This window comes from Nicotiana sylvestris, chromosome 3 (genome assembly GCF_000393655.2).
Source record: "Nicotiana sylvestris chromosome 3, ASM39365v2, whole genome shotgun sequence".
Taxonomy (NCBI): Eukaryota; Viridiplantae; Streptophyta; class Magnoliopsida; order Solanales; family Solanaceae; genus Nicotiana; species Nicotiana sylvestris.
The window spans coordinates 176,704,010-176,722,465 of NC_091059.1; the positions used below are offsets into that span (position 1 = coordinate 176,704,010).

Genomic DNA, 18,456 nt, shown 5'->3' on the forward strand with positions numbered 1-18,456 from the left:
AGTTAGGAGCCCGCCTGTAAAACGGAGGTTGTTATAATTTTAAGTCAAAGAAGTCAGGAGCCCGCCTGTAGAATGGAGGTTGTTAAATTTTAAGTTGATGAAGTCAGGAGCCCGCCTGTAGATTGGAGGTTGTTAAATTTTAAGTTGATGAAGTCAGGAGCCCGCCTGTAGAACGGAGGTTGTTATAATTTTAAGTCGAAGTCGGGAGCCCGCCTGGAGAATAGAGGTGTTATAATTTTAAGAAGTCGTTGAAGTCAGGAGCCCTCCTGGAGAATGGAGGCCGTATTATCTTTTAAAGTCAAGTTGGAGTCAGGAGCCCGCCTGTAGAACAAAGGAGTACACATTAAAGTTGAAGTCAGGAACCCGCCTGCAGAACAGAGGAATACATTTCAAGATCAAGTCAGAAGTCAATAATACGAAGGGTTACAACAAAAATACCCCCAGCATGAATCCCATCGCAGAAATTAGAAAGAAGACTACAAGAACAAGTCGGAGATAGATAAGATTTTGTAATTCCTAGTTTAAGTCTAGCTTCTTGTTTTCTTTTGGCACGGTATAATAAGGAGAACGAAAAGCAGTAGCAACAGCATGCAGTAGCAGTAACAGCAAAAATGCAGTCCTATGGTAGTCTCAGCTACCAAAGCTTCCCGAACTACATTAACCTGATTCCCTTTTGGCCAGGGATATGTAGGAAACCTGTGAAGCCAAGGTTCGGTTAAATCTTTTCAAAAATGCTTCACACGGAGTATTCCAACGGGCAAAAAATCGCTCGTATCCGCTCACTTTATCTTTGCACGAAAACTCTTTGTGTTTTCGGATAAAGAGGGGCAGCTGTAAGCACGTGATTTTTGCTTCAGGAAAACTACTCCAAAAGAAATCGAAAAATAAAACAAATTGCCTTTGGGTACAATTTTGAGAATTTAGCATGACATTTTGGATAATTATTTTTGTCTGTGAATGTTTACCTTGTTTTAATTAATTGAAAAATACCAAAATACATGTTGCATGCGTATTTAGGATTTAATTATGCATTTTTGAATTAATTAAACCATGTTCTATTTTAAAGAATGAAAACCACAAAAAATATGAATTTTTGGTAGCTTTGTCATTTTTATTGTTTAATTGTGTGATTTTATTTTAATCAATATTTGATCTTGTGTGTTAATTATTGTTAAGGGTTAATCAATATCTTTTTAAAATAATCCTAGTTTTACAATTTAATTTAGGAATTTTGGTTTTTAGGAATTAAAAGAAAATGAAAGAAAAAAAAAGAAAAGAGTGAAAAATTGGACCAAATAGGAACTGGGCCGTTTTATTATGGCCAAAAATCAGGCCTAAACAGATGCCCGGACCGGTCCAAATCTCACAAACATTCGAACGACGTCGTTTCAACGGCAATCAATCACAGTCGTTGGTCCTGCATGATCCAACGGCTCAAAAGTCGTCTCCCTTACCCATTCCCTGGCCCGACCCGTTACCCGGTTCAAACCGACCCCCTACTTAAACCAAACGATGCCGTATTGGTTAATCTCCTTGATCCTAGCCATCAATCTTCATTGATCCAACGGATCACATTAATCCCCTCAATCTAATGTACCAAAATACCCAGACCCATTACCCTCTCTCATTTCCAAACACCCCCCCTGTTCAGTCGTCTCTCTCAGAGACGACCCCTCGAAACCCTAGAGCCGCCACCCCACACCTCCGCCTGAAACCCGGCGGCAACAACGCCGCCGGTCACCCAAATAACACCCCTGAACCCTTTGACCACCCTCATTACGAATCCGTTAACCGCTTGCCTCGAATCAACCTCTAGCTTGTCGAATCTTCAATCGAAGATTCGAGCAAAACCTAAACCTACCCCAACCAGTCCCAAGTTCATACCCCAACTCCACCTGACCTCCCTCGTCCCAAATCCCATGTTAGTCTTGCTCAAATCAAGCCGGAACTGGACGAATCCTAAATCGACCGCACGAGCCCTAGAAGAACAAAACCTAGGAATCTATCCAAAAGATTTGAGGTCTTAACCGACTTTAGTCAAGTGTTCTCAGTCGAGAACACTCGATTAAGGTCCGTTTTAGCTTCAAAGTCTCGAGGCGAAGTTCAAACTGAAACAGATGGGGTTTGGTCTGAAATATCGTGGTATTTCTTTTGTTTGCCCTTTTCTTTTGTTGTTGTCCTATTTCTGACTGATTAGTTCGTCATTTAGGTCAACTAATCCTCTTTCTCTTTTCGACCTTTTTCTGGTCCAGTTTTTCTCGTCTTGGTCAATTGGCATATGTTGCATCGTTTAAATATGTTTGTCTTTTTAGTTTGGTTGTAAAGGTCAGTGTCCGTAATATTCTTGCACAAAAACTGTGTCTAGTCTTGTAATTGGTTACTAGTATTACTAGTTCAAATGATCTCACTTTCTGCGATGTCTGGTTCCTTGTTTGTTTTGTTGTTCATCATTTTACATATAAATTCAGTTATTTTTCATCCAGTATGTGACAGTATTTCATTCATTTTTGTTTACTTTAGAGTTGTGAATATAGTTAATCATTCCCATGTCATGTGTCAATCATGGTTGGAAGTTCTAACCTGGTTATGTTCAAATATGTTTTGTTCTGATTCATTGGCCTTCGTTTGGATACCATTTGATCTAATCTGAGTTCTAAGTTCGAACTGCTAAGTGAACCTGAATTAAATTGGTTATAGCTGTTGTAGTTTGGTGATTAATTAGGAATCAGCTTAGTTATTTGTTTAAGGAGATTGGTTATAGCTGATGAGGTACAGGGGATTGGGTAGGACAGTAATTTCAGGGACCCTAGGAGAGTATTTTGGGATTTGAAAGGTTTGAAATTGGTTTAAGTTGAATGGTCTGACAGTAGGGTACTAAAGTACCATTAAACTAATGAATTATTTAGTAATAGTGGGGAACAAAACATAATAGCATGGGGAGACCTAATGGGGATTTAATTAAAGTATGCACTACCCATAACCATTGAATAAAATAAAGAAAAGACTAGGGTTAATGGGGGACAAAACAGACCTTAGTGGAGTTCTAGAGAAGATCATGGGAAAAATGCTTGATTAATGGGTCTAAATGCTCCTAAGAGCTGGAAAAAAAAAGATAAAAAAGTTTGGCTATAAAGGAGAGGGGTCGGGACAGTGTAAAAAAAGGAGGATTTTCGGAGAGGGTAGAGAGGGCATTGTTAACAGAGTCTTTGAGGCTGCAAATAGGCTGAGAATATAGGCATACAGACTGGGGGGTCTCTTTTCAGTCCTGGGGATCTCTCCTTCAGTCTGGTTTTGGTTTTCTTTTGGGGCAGACCTTAGAAGAGGAAAAAACCTGAGAGAGAGAGCTTAGGAGATTGAAAGGAGAATATTCAGAGAACTCTAAAGAGTAACACTGTTCCTTTAAGTGATTGGGGGGTTTCTAAAGGTTTCCTTAATGCTGGAACAATTTTTGGTTAGCTAATAATTGAAATAAGATAAGTCAAGACAGGTTAGGGTCTTTTTGTTCATTTGTTTTGAAAGTGTATTCCTAGGCTGGTATTTCACTTTTCTGGGTTGGAAATTGATTGAAAACTGCTGCTGATCACTGCGCTTGTTACTGTCCTGCTGCTGCTGTTTTCTTCTTAAACTGCAAGCTCACTTGTCCTTATTTTGGCTGCTGTAATCAGGTACACTTTCCTGTAACTCTGTTGGCTGTGGAATGGATTGGAGAAAATGAATTAACCATGAGGAAATTGAAGCATGAAATGCATTTCAGTTCATTAGAATGGTTCTATTTATTCTTCTGTAGTTTTCAATTACTCTATGTTTGTAGTTGATTTGTAATTAGTGTTAGAATCATTTTATGTGTTTTATTTCACCCACCTCCCTGACTCCTTCAAGTATTAAATGTGCAAGCCTCATTAAACAATTGTAGAAGGTCTAATGCATAGTAATATAGCCTAGTCTAACCCATAGTAGTCAAAAGTGTTGAAGGTTTCAAGGTTCATCCAGTTACAATCTTTTCACCGTTTGTAGTAAGTGGACTGTATAATTATTATTCTTACAAGCTTGTACTATTGTTTGAGCTCCTGATTTAATTTCGCGATTGAAGAAGTAGTGTCAAAATGGTCGTGAGCTTCAGTATCTACTCTCAGTTAGTTTTGATAGTTATAAAGGGGGGGTCCGAAATAGTTATAAGCGCCAGTAGCCAATTTCAATAATCCCAGTCCAAGATATCGAAATCACTTGAGTGTTGAGAGCTGGTTTAGTGGTGTTGATTTGAGTTGATACTACTGTTGTCAAGACCAAACCAAGTCTTTATTCGGATTTGAAGTTGTGATAATATTTAGGAACTCATTAATAGGTAAATAAATAGGATAATCTAAGTTGGAATTAGAACTCAAATGATTAGTGCTTCATTGGTTTGAAGTAGGTGAGTGTCGTTTCTTCTTCATTACAAATTGCCAACACACTTTGAATGACTGGAAGGGAATTTTAGCGAATAATTGTGTAAACCATTGAGGCCTGGTTTAATATGACGGTTTGGGCTCAACAGCCCATTTGCACAAAGTGAAGGCTTCAATACCTTAAGGAGCGGCCCAGGTCCCCTTTTGCTGCATATGTATGTTTGGACCTGGGCCCAGGCCCATACTGTCCACTTATTTTGTTTATAAGATGCAATCTTGATTGTTTTGAACGAACGGCTAACAATGCTTTGTTTGTCACTTATCATGTTATTGGAATGAGTCAAGTTGAGCTTGAATTGTGAGGATTTGGTCGTTTCAAGTACATTAAGAAACTAGGATTATTTCTTTATTTTTAGAGACAAGAATAATTAGAAAAATCATAGTCGCTTTAGGATCAATCTTTAAATAAAAATCAGTTGAGCCTCGCCAAATAAAAATGCAAATTGCAGGGCCCTCAATAAATGGCTATAATGAAGTATGTAGAATTCGGGATGGGCCGTTTAGCGAATTTCACGGCCTTCCCCAAAATAATAACGCGCTAGTCATTCTAGATGCGTTTTTAATAAAGTACTTTCTTAAACTCGGGTGCACATTTTTGTGACCCAAATCCAAATCTCAACGGAGTCGGAATGTATCAATAACCACGGGTGCATTGATGTGACGTGGTTCGAGATGTGTTTTCATGACGTTGCAATTCTCATTAAAAACCAATAAAAGCGGTAAAAAGATAAAAATTGCACATAGGTTCAACATGTATTAAAATCAGATAAATAAGTCGAATATGACAGTTGAGCGACCGTGCTAGAACCACGGAACTCGGGAATGCCTAACACCTTCTCCCGGGTTAACAGAATTCCTTATCCGGATTTCTGGTTCACGGACTGTAATACAGAGTCAATCTTTTCCTCGAGTCGGGATTCAACCGGTGACTTGGGACACCATAAATCTCCCAAGTGGCGACTCTAAATTAAATAATAAATCTCGTTTTGATTGTCCTTTAATTGGAAAAACTCTCATTTACGCCCCTTTGCGGGGTGTAGGTAAAAAGCAGGTGTGACAGGGGCTATGTGTGCCAGTTACACTAAGTGTCACCCTCGCGAGTAAGGGTCATCGATAATATGAGAAGACGCCAATGATGAAGAGGTAAAACATATATAGGTAGATCGTTGTAACGCTAAATATTAGTACTTCCTTAAAGGGGGGAATGTGGAGTGAGGTGACATTAAGTTAGAATTAAGTAGTTCTAGTAATTATGGAATGGTAAAAGAAGAATGCGATAAAATCAAAAAGGGATGAGATTGCATTTATTTAAAGCCTATAGATATGCTACGATACTAGAGTATTATGCAAACACGACGTCAAGGAGAGGAAGTAAGGGTTCCTAACCGAGATGTTATTGATTAATAAGAAGACAGTGCGAGAGGTAAGTTAAGACAAAGGAAATGACCCAAGAAAGATTATGCAAAATATTGATACGGGAATCGGCCAACAAGTAGTTAGTAGTTGATTCAGGAAGAGCCTAACTATGGCTAGACAAGAGGATACAGACAAATCAACAGATCGGGCAAGATAAACAAAGAGAACCCCAATATAGGGAATTCAGCCTCGCAGTTATGACATCGTGATCCTTGAAATATATCCATATAGGAGTTGTGGAAGTTAAAAATGTACCGTATGAGTTTTACGGAAATAAAAGAGAGTGTCACTGTGAAGACAGTCAAAATATTAGTTCAGAAGTAACTCTACAGCCACAATGGCATGGAGATAAGTAACTACGGGTAATTATAGGCAAGGAAAAACATCAAAAATTCCATCAGGCATACAATGTGATAAGCTCGCAGCCTTACAAGAGTCAGAGGATCCCCCCTAAGTACTACAATGAAAGAGTAGTTGAGGAAATAAGGAAGAAGGCTTCAACCAAATCATAGTAACATAAAGAGGAAATGATTGTGTAGCAACAGTCTAACCACAAAATTGAATGCACTCCAAAAGAAATTTGCACCTACATGGCTAATGAGCAGGGAGTAAAACCAAAAGTAATATTCGAGACCATATGAGTTGCACAAAAACTTCGGCATGCGTGAGAACTCAGATAAGCTAAGTATGCACGAAAAAGGGGCAAAAAGACTAGGAAAAGCAATTGCTTATGTTTGAAGAAAGCTGAAATGGAACGAAAGGAATTATTCAATTAATGATCAGTTATAGAAGACTCCCGTATAAGTTAAAAGAAGGAATTGGGTCCAGGTCATAGACAAAGGATTGAATCATTAGAAAGATTATATCATGGTTTTCCATAGCATCTATAAAAGGCTAAAGTAATAACTAAATGCCATGAGCCACAGATCGAAAGATAGCTTAAGCCTACATAAAGGCTAATCAAAAGGAAGAGGAAACTAAAAAGTTACATCAACTAAGTAAATTAGGAGTCTTCTTATTGGACCCAGAAAGTTACAGACATCATGATTGAGAATATTGTAGAATCACTTTTAATATCAGAGGTACAAAAGAGATAGTACAGTAGCCATATTCTATAACGACTCTACGATGAAGCCACTTAGAAGTGTCCCAACCTCATAAGAAGTTAGTATGAAGCTCTCACGAGATTGTGTAAAGAGGTGTATGTATTATAATAGAAGTTCAAGACATGGATGTGAATTATACATATTTGGAGGAGAGGTCATGAAAGAGATAGAAGATATGATGTGAGGCTTTAAGGTAAGTAAGGTAAAGGTGGACAACGTACGAGATACTCAAAAGTAGGGGGTTGTGAATAATCCGTAGTTAAGATATAGGGCTAGAAGTTTTGGGATCCAGTATCCAGGAATAATAGTAGTGTCATTAGTGACATACCTTCCAACCCATGATTTCTAAGTATCTAGAAGTCTAGTTAAGGGAGTAAAGAGGAGTTAGAGATGATGTGGTGTCTCGCTTGATGTTCCAAAATAACATAAGAAAATTTATGGTGCAAACAAGTTGAAGGAAGATTGCGAATAGTATAAATAGATATGGATAGATCGCAAGGTAAAGTGACCGTATTTTAAGAGTACAGGAGTAAGGATAAGAAAGGGCAAGTGAGAAGGTGACGAGGATGGATAAGTCCTCAGGATTAAGCCCATGTAAACAAGAGAGCTGATGGTTTCTCTAAGTTGTAGAAAGCTCAGTATAGCCGAATGAACTCAAAAGAGTCTAAGACTTGTAGTATTTATAAGAGATGGAATGCTTCCCTGGGTGTAATTGTGATAAATAAAGGAAATTCAAGAATTGTACAGGACTAAAATACCCACGTAAGTGAATCACATTGGGATGCTATGAAATATGGTTATGGAAGTATAGTATCGTATCACCCCAGATGGATCAGAAAAATCACTTCAAATGTTCCACGATGCAACATGAGCCCTAGTGATTAGGTAAGAGGTTTCAAGTTATCAGTGGCCTATTGTAGATCAATATTGAGGCGAATCAATAATGGACGGACACAAGTCACAAAGTATGAGGTGAAATTAGGCCATCATTCTTAATATGAACAAGTAATAAGGAAGCATTAAAGGACTTAGATTTATACATATGAGATAAGTAACGAAAGTAACCTGGAGTTCGGTAGCAGACCTCACTAATGATAAATCAAAGTAAGAGTCATGGTATAGTATGACCTACCTAGATGCAGTAAACTCATACGAATGGATAAGCGAGTCTATGAAATAAGACATAGCAATATTCGTAAGTTCAAAAAAAAGTATCGAGCAAAGAACTTCAGGTATACCTATAGATTCCCAGAGGGACATCTTGTCAAGCTCTGTATATGTTTACAAAGTGAGGCCTAGAGATTGGCTAATGGCTGGAGGGAAAAGGAGAGAAAAGTCACATAGGCGCACTTACAAATCAGAGACATACAGGCTGCATGACAGGAGGTAGCAACAATTACGAGATTGGGAAGATTTCGACCACAAGTCGTGGCATGAGAAAGAGTACTAAAAGGGGGAATACCCTAGACTTTGGAATTATTCACAAAACGGTTGCCTAGGTAGCAAGGAGAGTACTAAAGTATTCGAAAGACATAAGTTATGAAAATGACAAGTGCATGAGTCAACATTCGAGGACGAATGTTCCAAATGGGGGAATGATGTTACACCCCATGACCACGATAGTAGGGTATATAAAGTGTATTAAAAGTGAATAGTATTTTAAGTAATTTGAGATAATTTTTAATTGTGTGGATTATTGATTAATAGGAGAATTAACAAGTTAATTAAAATTAGCGGGTAATTAATTAATAAACTTGGGATAAGCTTAACGCCTTCCCACGTGGCAGCCCATTAATATAATCTTGTAACTCTTATATAATACTTGAAAGGTGGCAAACACTTAGTAGATTAAGTGACATTAGTCATCAAAGTGGGGCCCACCTAAAAAGAAATAATAATAATAATAATAATAATAATAATAATAATAATAATAATAATAATAATAATAATAATAATAAGGATAACATTGTAGTCTCTTAAAAAGGGATTTCAGCAAAAAGCTTTCCATTTGATACATAGTAATAATGAGCAGTAACGTTATAAGCCTCTTGAGAAAGAGAATTTCAACAAAAATGCAACATTTTATAATCTCTTGAGAAATATTTCAGCAAACTTTCCATTTTATATACATAAGAACGTTATAAATCTCTTGAGAAAGAGTTTCAACAAAGATGATTTTGTAATAGCAACGTTATTGCTTTGAGCATTTCATACGGATTGTTCCCCATTTCGATCTCGCTGTTACGTGTTTCGTCACAATTAACGTGTGTCAGAGGGATTGTCAAGAGAATCGACTCAGGTATGTTAAGGCTATCCCTCCTTTCTTTTGGCATGATTTATACGACACAAACAAAACAAGAAATGTACAACTTCCATAAATGACTCTGCTCATAGAAGTATTAGAGGTGCCTATATTCTTAAATTTCTATGTGTCATATTATTTTATCATCTGTTCATGGGTCTCAGAAAAATACGTAAGTTGAAAAAAAAATTACTTCATGGCATTATTCAAAGGCGAAATGGTTTTATGACACTCCGAAAGATTTTATTGACGTACTTCTCATGCATTGCATTCATTTATACATGTACATTGGCCCATAACCAGATGGCTTTATATACGTGTGTATATATATATGATATGTATATGGGATATGGGAAAAGGTTATGGCGTTATAAACGCACCACCACATGATCAGTTGGTATATGTTGATGATTTGCCCACAGTGGCCGAGATGATATGATGGGATGCCCTCAGAGGCTTGATGATGTTATGAACACATGTACTTATGCACGACATGACATTCATACGCATATGCATGACACTATAAGTATTTCATAATTTACAGAGTTATCCAGACTTACAGGTTGAGTCATTTACTCTATATTTCTTCCATGTCTTTTATGTACTTATTTATGTGCCTTACATACTCGGTACATTATTCGTACTGACATCCCTTTTGCCTGGGAATGCTGCGTTTCATGCCCATAGGTCCCGATAGACAGGTCGAGAGTCCTCCAAGTAGGCTATCAGCTCCGCGGAAGATGTTGATGCGCTCCATTTGCTCCGAAGTTAGCTTGTTGGGTCAGTATGATTTAGACGCATATTGTTTGGTATGGCGGGGCCCTGTCCCAACCTTTATGTTAAGTGTGTACTCTTAGAGACTTGTAGATAGATGTCATGTATACGAATTCTTGTATGGCTTTGCCAGCCTATGTTTTGAGTTTACAAATGATTATGTTGGCCTTATAGGCCCGTATATCACTTGTCTAAGTTTTATATCAAGTTGGGTCGTCCTATATTGAGTATTCCCTTATGTTTATTCTGATTAGCCCATAAAGGCCTGTTGGGCCCATTTTCCAATGAAAGTAAAATAAGAAAGATATGTTATGTTGGTATTCAGTTAAGTAAGGTGTCGGGTGCTCGTTGCGGCCCATAGGTTTGTGTCATGACAGAATGATTCAGTTTACCATGTTTCTTGGCCTTCCACCCATATTTGGGGGCTATCTCCTTCCACCGACGGGTTTCAGGCATTCTAATATCCAGAATCTTCTGAACCCATTGGTCCAGATCTTGAACCCTTGGTGGTGTTCACCGAATAGCTAAAATAATGGAGACAAAAGGGTCAATAACGATAGGGAACAGTCTTTTTACGGAGAAAAGATTAAAAAATTACAAACTTACATGAACGACTCCATGATTCAGGAAAGGATGGAGTTGTGGCTGGGATGATATACCTAGTAGGAATGATGACAAACCGCTCCATCAATACACGGTAATTGTCATCGTCCGTACTGTTAAGTAGGGCGTGATGACCATGTTTACTTAAATTTATTAATCCCCCACGGAAGATTTTGGGGGAGTAGAGATTCGTCATGTGTGCTGGGATTAGGTTTTCCCATTTTTCGCACATAACCGGCGTAGACAAGCCACTACTCTCCATACAGAAGGGCCTACTTGTGCCAAGAAGACCTTGTACCAATGGCATTACTCTAAGATTACGGGGTCAAGTCCCCCGCTCAAAGAAAATGGGCCTAAAGTGAAGGGGTACGTATAGACTTACGTACAACCTTCTTTGGTGAAGGTAACCCGCTCTATCAGGTCAGGAGCAAAAATGTTAAGGTCTGGGCATTTACAGTCTTTCTTCACAGTAGGAATACTGGAAGGGCGAATAGAAGAAGGATACCTGCTAACATCCCAAGTTCGTGGATGCATCGAAGGAATCTTCTCTTGAAAGTCATTAACGGTGCTCAAATGTTTGGGTATGATGGTGCTTACCGTGAGAGGATCAACATCAACGTCAACATCTTTATCGTTGCTTCTCTTCGGGCCTCCACAGAAGAGAAGACCAGAGTTCTCAAGAAACTCAGCAAAAGAAGCCATAATAGCAAGAAGATGATGAAGCTTTTTGAAGAAAATCAAAAAGAGATTAAAGCAGAAGAAGGATAAGTGCAAAGAAGGCTAGAAACTTTTGAAAATTTTAGAAGTGAAAGAGGTAAGATGATGAATACAAGTATAGATATAGACGGCAAAAATCGTGGTCATGATTACCTCGAGAACCGGCAAAAATATTGCTAAATCGTGGGGCAACACATGTTCGGGGTATTAAATACGAGAAGACGTGCATCCTTTCAAGCATCAGAGACTGTTCAGAAGATTTTCCGCCAAGAAAGGGATGTTCATCAACTTTCCGGTGACACAAAGATATGCTACGGGAAAGCAGAGGGACTATCTGTGTAGGGTAAAATTGGTTTACTTTAAATGATAGAAATGGCAACATGATACGTGGAACCGAAGACAGGAAGAAAGTAAATTGTGTAGTAACCAGTACCGGGAACAATAGATGCAATTGACATCGGGCTGACCCCGAAGGGAACATGATCAACGTGAGCAGAATCAAATACTTGTCATCGGATAGCATTCAATGAAGAATATTCCCTGGTATTAAATAGGCAGTCGTTGGAGAGAATATTTGCATTCATGCCCTGCCGTTACATATTCATCAATGGTCCTCTTTATTGCCATTTAAGAGGGGCTTGATCCTAGGATCTTGTTTCCCTAGGTATAACTATAAATAGTAGACTCAACAGCCATTGTAGGACACGAAACTCTTGGCAAAACTTATGCTACATTCTACTCTCAAGGTAAATCATATAACTTTATTTGTTGTTTATAGTGTTCTTATTTCTGTCTTTGGAGGCATTGAAGCTAAAGTTCGTCCTTAATTACACAAACTTACTCAGCCTATGATTCATTATTTTTATATGGACCAATTTCTTTCAAATAAAACTCATAAAATATCCATTAACCCAGCTGCTATTAGCTAGAATAGCTCAACACCATTGGACAATGGGTGTTGATAGATTTGACGAGAACATTTGGTCGGTGCTGACAGTGTATAACATTAGCGGGTTATAAGCTTATTTTTATTAACGCTCGTATCTCGAGATATTAAACTAAAATTAACATGACTAAAAAAAAACTTTCTACACCGGCTATGGACGTTTAGATTAATATCTCTACTCTTGCAACATTAATATCTTTGGTCTGGAGAATTAAACAAATCACGGTCCTTTGATAAAATAAACAATCAGATAGGCAAAGCATATGCTAAGAAGATCAAATTGTATCTTTCTTGGGGTGTCAATTTTTTTAAAATAACTAATTAAATTTATTTCTTTTTCTTTTTCTCCTTTTCCTCCTTCCTGTTCTTCTACTTAACTCTTAGTACTACAAAACTATCAAAAGCAAGTTTTTTTTTAAAAAAGAAAGAAAGAAAGAAAGAAAGAGCAGACCAGCCCACTGAATTTTGAAGAAAATGGAATAAAGAAATAAAGCTCCTTGTGAGTTAGAGCTCAGTCCTCGCTGTCTATTGGATCAAAATCATGTGCTCTCTCCCAAAAGGTCGCTGAGCCTTCTTATTTTCCACTTAAATTAATCCCAGTTTATTTTAGTCCTCACATTTAGTTAAAAAATATTAGTTGTTCTCTTTGTCCTTCTCCCTCTTTCTCTCTCTTTTATTTCATAATGATATCCCTACACATGAAATAGAACCTCTTAGAAGCTTACAAATTTTAATATTAAGAAGAAAGAACGTTACCTTGTATTATAATAATGGACTTTGGATTGGTAAAAAGAAAGGTGGTCCGAATGGTCATTTAACAGTGCACTACCGCTAGCGGTTATACTTTCGTAAGTGAGGTAAGTTTTACTTGCACATACAACAACAATAACAAGCTCAGTAGAGTTCCACTAATATGGTGGCAAATTAGTGTGTACGATATCCTGGAGAGAGACTTACTTGCACATACAAAGTTTTATTTTGATGAGAAGTCCAGCCAACTTACTATTTCTAGTAGACTAATCTAATGTTAATTAAGTTATTTCCATAACTGAAGAATGAAGTGCTTGATATCGTTTCATTTGCATTTTATTAATCAACGATGCTTTCTTTCAATGAGGATACCTAAGCTTGATTTGTAATTTCATTACTTGGTGATTAATATAATGTTTAGTTACCCCAAAAAAAATCTTTCAAAGTTGGAGTTTGAAGGGGGAAAAACTAACTAAAAAACGGAATTTTCATAAATTTGTTTCATCAAGCCCCGATCGAAGTATAAAAATGTCGAGCGTTATTGTGTCCAAGCTCATTGAAAAATTGTCAAAATAGCACGTACTAGCCATTTTTTGGATTGTAATCGAAAAATAACTAGCGTTTGCGAAGTCATTAAAAAATAGCCATTATTTTGCTAAAACACGAAAAGTTCCAGCATAATATGCAGTACTCCCTCTGTTTCAATTTATGTGAACCCATTTGACTGGGCACGGAGTTTAAGAAAAGAGAGAAGACTTTTGATCTTGTGGTCTAAAATGAGGCACATATATTATGTGTGACTATAAATCTTTGTGTAAAGGTAAATTATTTCCAAATAAGGAAAGGGGTCATTCTTTTTGGCACGGACTAAAAAGGAAATAGATTCACATAAATTGAAACGGAGGGAGTATTATGAAGCTCCCGCGTATAAGCATATTAGTATGTTGGAACTCCTGGACACGAAAAGTTCCAGCATAATATGCGGAATTATGGAGCTCCTACATATGAACTTCCAGCATATTGATGAAACTCCAACACATTATACAATTTTAGCATATTATGCTGAAAGCTCTTACGTGAAAAATTCAAAGTCCAATATATTATGCTGGAATATTTCCGAATTTTAACAGTATTTTTGTTCAAATTTTATTTCTACATGAAAAATGACTAAATTTTGATTACTTTTGAAACTATGGCTATTTTTCAATTGCCAGTTATAAATCTGGCTATTTTTGAATTTCACTCCTCATAAAAATTTCCTTCTGCCAAAACTCCAAATTACACGTTTGGGCATCAATATTCAACCGTCCATATACTATATATGACCAAATCTATCTTGAAACACCTGAACAATAGGGGATGGAAAAGACAAATACATTATTTCCTGTCGATAGAATCTCATTCCATACAACTATTGGATGCTTTACAAGCATGTGTTCATGTAAAATCATGTCTAAGTACATATTTGTAAAAAAAAAATAATAAAGTAAATTTTAGCTGAAAAATATTACAGAAATGCAAGTACTAAACAGACAGACCACGTTAATGTGCACATAGTCTCCTCAGCTATTTAGTTAAAAGAGAACAAAAACGACTTCGTATGTATTGCACAGTACTCAATCAAAATATAATACAGGTAGACAAGTCATGAAAACGATAAAAATGTGTACTTGAGATACAAAAACCATACTTTCATAAGATTCCTTTAATTTGGTCTTTTTCTTCCTCTTCGGAGGGCATAGGCACCTTGGTTCAAGAGGTGTCACGTGATATCGCTTCGTCGTAATTTTTTCTTAATTAATCTATATCTATAAATAATAAGTAAAATTAAAATATTGAGTATAAATATATAAAAAACGTCTTGCCATTATAATAATTTATTCATTTGTTCATTTTTTAAATATTGACATTGCTTACGAAAATTCATGCACTACCTCTTAGAATCAGCTAAATTAAAGGAAGCATATTCATGAATAATAGGCTACAGAAGCTTATGTTTTAAACTACAAATGAAGCTTCCTTGGGGGGAAAAGAGTGAAACTTTCCTATTAGGTCTCTGCTAGTTTTTTACCACGCAAATTAAATCACATTGAGAGAATATGACACAAGTAGCAATTGGGAGAATAAGAAGGGATATGTATTAACAGAATGTATTTAAGGTATATACCATGATAATGTAAAGAAAATTTTCACTATTAATGTAATTTAACACAGCTGTCAGTGTAGTTTATAACAGGTAGTGCAATCTAATTTTCAGGTTATGCTTGCAGTGAAAACTTATCTATTGTTCAACTTAAAAAATTATACAGGGTAAAACATATTGTATTTAATAAGAAGGTATTGAACTAGTCGTTTAATTTGTTCAAAGTTGCTTTAAAATTTAGTTTACATCTCGTCGCCTTAGAAAAGAGTAGAGAATATTGTACAAAGTAGATATATGAATACATATATAATCGGTTTTATCGTCAATTACAAATGTTCTTAGATCTAGTTATACGACTCTTTTCACAAAAAATTTGCAATATAATTTGGAAGATGAATAAATAAAATATGGAAGACCTTTATATAGTCGTTTTTCTACAGATTTAATTGTAATTGGTCGTCATTAGAGATCAATTCCTTCATCAATGTTATATTTATGCTTGGATTTCTTGAATATGAGTGCACCACTTAAAAAAAGAAAAAAATACTAAGTGAAAATTGATCTATATTCCTGTAGGTAAATAAACCAATATTCAACCAAGTACATCCTTTAGTGCTTTTGGAGCATGAGTGATGTATGCCAACAGATAATATTTGACCAATTCTAAAAAATACGTATATAAAACAACTAATTTGAGGGAAAGACCATCGATTCTCGTGCCCCTGATTTGGGCTATAAATCCACCCCTACTTATGCGACGTAGTAATATATGAGATGGACCATCTACAAAATATCTAACACATTTATTTATAAAGGTAAATAGAAAAGCCAAGCTATTGAATAAACTTCTTAAGAGAGCGTAACTGAAAATGTAAAAGAAATATAGGTGTAGCAGAACTCGGAAGTTGCAGCAGATCAGTTACTGGACAAAAAAAGCTGTTAAACAGGAAAGCTAAATTGATCTGTCAAAGTTCGTAGATAATATACTGGGGCCGAGAATCAGATATGGATTCATCCCCTTTATAACCGCTCATGAATCATAACCTCATGACTATACTACAAACCTATAATATGTCATTTAAAAGGTAATTGCATATATTCTATCGAATAACATTAATTAATAATCTAGATTAAATGACAGTTATAATAAATTAAATTACACAGATACTGATGAAATAATAATCTCAGCAAGAGAGTCGTCTAGAAGCAACGCTTATTTTTGCTTTTCTTGACGTGTTGTTTATATGCTTTCGGCTTTCCGTTTGAGGAAAATATATACATATCTCTGCATGCAATGTGAATCATATCCTTGACTGGTCAACTCCCCCATCTTCTCCAATCTTTCTTAATTTCCTCTTCCTCTTTGACTACGATACTAGAAGTCGAGTTTGGAAAACTTCCCTCAATTTTATTTCACATTTTAATAAAAGATTTACTTTGCCGATATCTTGATTAAGTTCTCTTTTTCTCTACGCACACACAAAAATAAAAATAAAAATCACATTAGTGCATAAATGCAATAAAATAACACGGTGTCTTACGTGTAGTTTCTGACGCTCGCCCACTGAATAGAACAGTGGTGCACCCTACTCCGATGGGAGGGTGGGTAGGAGATGAAAGCTCGTTGTAAAGCCCATTTGAGATCTGGTCTAATTAATTGGCAACTCAAGGAATTAAGAATTTCATGTAGAAGGGGATATCTCCCGAAAGTTGATATTTTCTTCTATCTCCCAAAACCCTATTTAAAGACAAACTAAGCCCACTTCTTTCTCCAATGCAATTGTCTTCTTCACTATTTGTGTTCTTATGCATTAGTCTTGATCTCTTTCATTCCTCTTTAATTAATTCATCTTCTCCATATTAAAGCACCATTATATTTTCTCACTCGATCTCCATAAGGTTGTTCTCCGCATTGCACACTCAAGACTCAAACTGCCCTATATCATCACTAGCTGTATTAATATTTTTTCAGAAACATATTTTAGAAAGTGTTTGAAAAATGTCAAGCAGAAGATCATCACGCTCAAGACATTCAGGAGTTTCTTCAAGGATATCTGAAGACCAGATAAATGATCTTGTTTCCAAGTTGCAGGACCTTCTTCCTGAGCTTCGTAATAGGTCCTCTGACAAGGTACGTACTTGTATGTTTAGCTCCCTTTGAAAAAAAAAAAACTCAGTCCGGTGCATTAAGCTCTCGCTATGCACATGGTCCGGGGAAAGACCAGATAACAAGGATTTATTGTATTAATTTTGATCTTTTTTGTTATAATGGCGTATATACGAGGTGCATGTAGTATAAAGAAGGAAGAACCTAGTACAAGCTATAGTCTTTATATATGATTACCTATATTAGTTAATCCTAGTACAAGATAAATTAAGAAGTTATAAGTCCCAGTGGTCCCGATGACCTTTCCTAGGTTTTAAGTTCTTGGTTTCTCCTTTTGTCCCTTGATTCATTGAACTTACTACACTTTTTCTCTACATATATAGGTTGACTCTAAATATATAATCTTACTATTACACAGTACAATTTATGTTTAATAAATTAAAACATACAATACTTTTGATATGAATTAATGTTCTTTTATTTGTAATTGGCGCAGGTTTCATCAGCAAGGGTGTTACAAGACACATGCAACTACATAAGAGGCTTGCACAGAGAGGTTGATGATCTTAGTGAGCGCTTATCTCAACTCTTGGCCACTTCAGACACCGCCCAAGCTGCACTTATTAGAAGCCTACTCTTGCAATAGACCATATCTTCCCCCCCCCCCCCCTTTTTTTTTTAAATTTCTGGTTCCTTCATATTTTGTTTTTGCATTTTAAATTATTCTTCTAGGATTTTCCTCACACACTCTCCTTAGTAATTTTGTTGACTACTAGAAAATCCTTACGTAGTAGGAGTATCTAAGATCTTTAATTTCTTCGATCAGTTTAAGTTGTGTGCAATAAAAAGAAGAGCATTTTGATTCTCATTGTCTCTAATGGAATGATGTTACTTTGGGTGATCATAACGGGTGAAATATTTGGATAATGGGTTGGAAATATGGGTAATTGGTTGAGTTGGGAGTTTCTAGAAATTTTCACAAGTATAGGTATGTTGTTTGGGAATATATAGTCGGAATTCATATTAATTTCGGTGGTTTGTAGTTTGTTTAATATATAAGTATAATTTATGTATAGTCATCTATTCTAGTTACTGAATTAATTTCGATACTTCTGTATGATAACTCATTAATTTGTGTATCACTATG

General features: G+C 36.3%; 1 protein-coding gene across 1 annotated transcript; it reads left to right on the forward strand.

The window, feature by feature from the left end:
- The first annotated feature begins 17,054 nt into the window (after positions 1-17,054).
- On the forward strand, positions 17,055-17,961 carry LOC104249013 (transcription factor PRE3-like). Its single transcript, XM_009805376.2, has 2 exons — positions 17,055-17,333; positions 17,806-17,961. The coding sequence occupies exons 1-2, from the start codon at positions 17,202-17,204 to the stop codon at positions 17,953-17,955; spliced, it is 282 nt and encodes a 93-aa protein (XP_009803678.1). The 5' UTR covers positions 17,055-17,201; the 3' UTR covers positions 17,956-17,961.
- The last annotated feature ends 495 nt before the right edge of the window (positions 17,962-18,456 follow it).

Coding starts and splice junctions, on each gene's coding strand:
- LOC104249013 (XM_009805376.2), top strand. CDS start 17,202: ATGTCAAGCAGAAGATCATCACGCTCAAGACATTCAGGAGTTTCTTCA. Junction 17,334..17,805: donor GTAATAGGTCCTCTGACAAG/GTACGTACTTGT, acceptor TAATTGGCGCAG/GTTTCATCAGCAAGGGTGTT.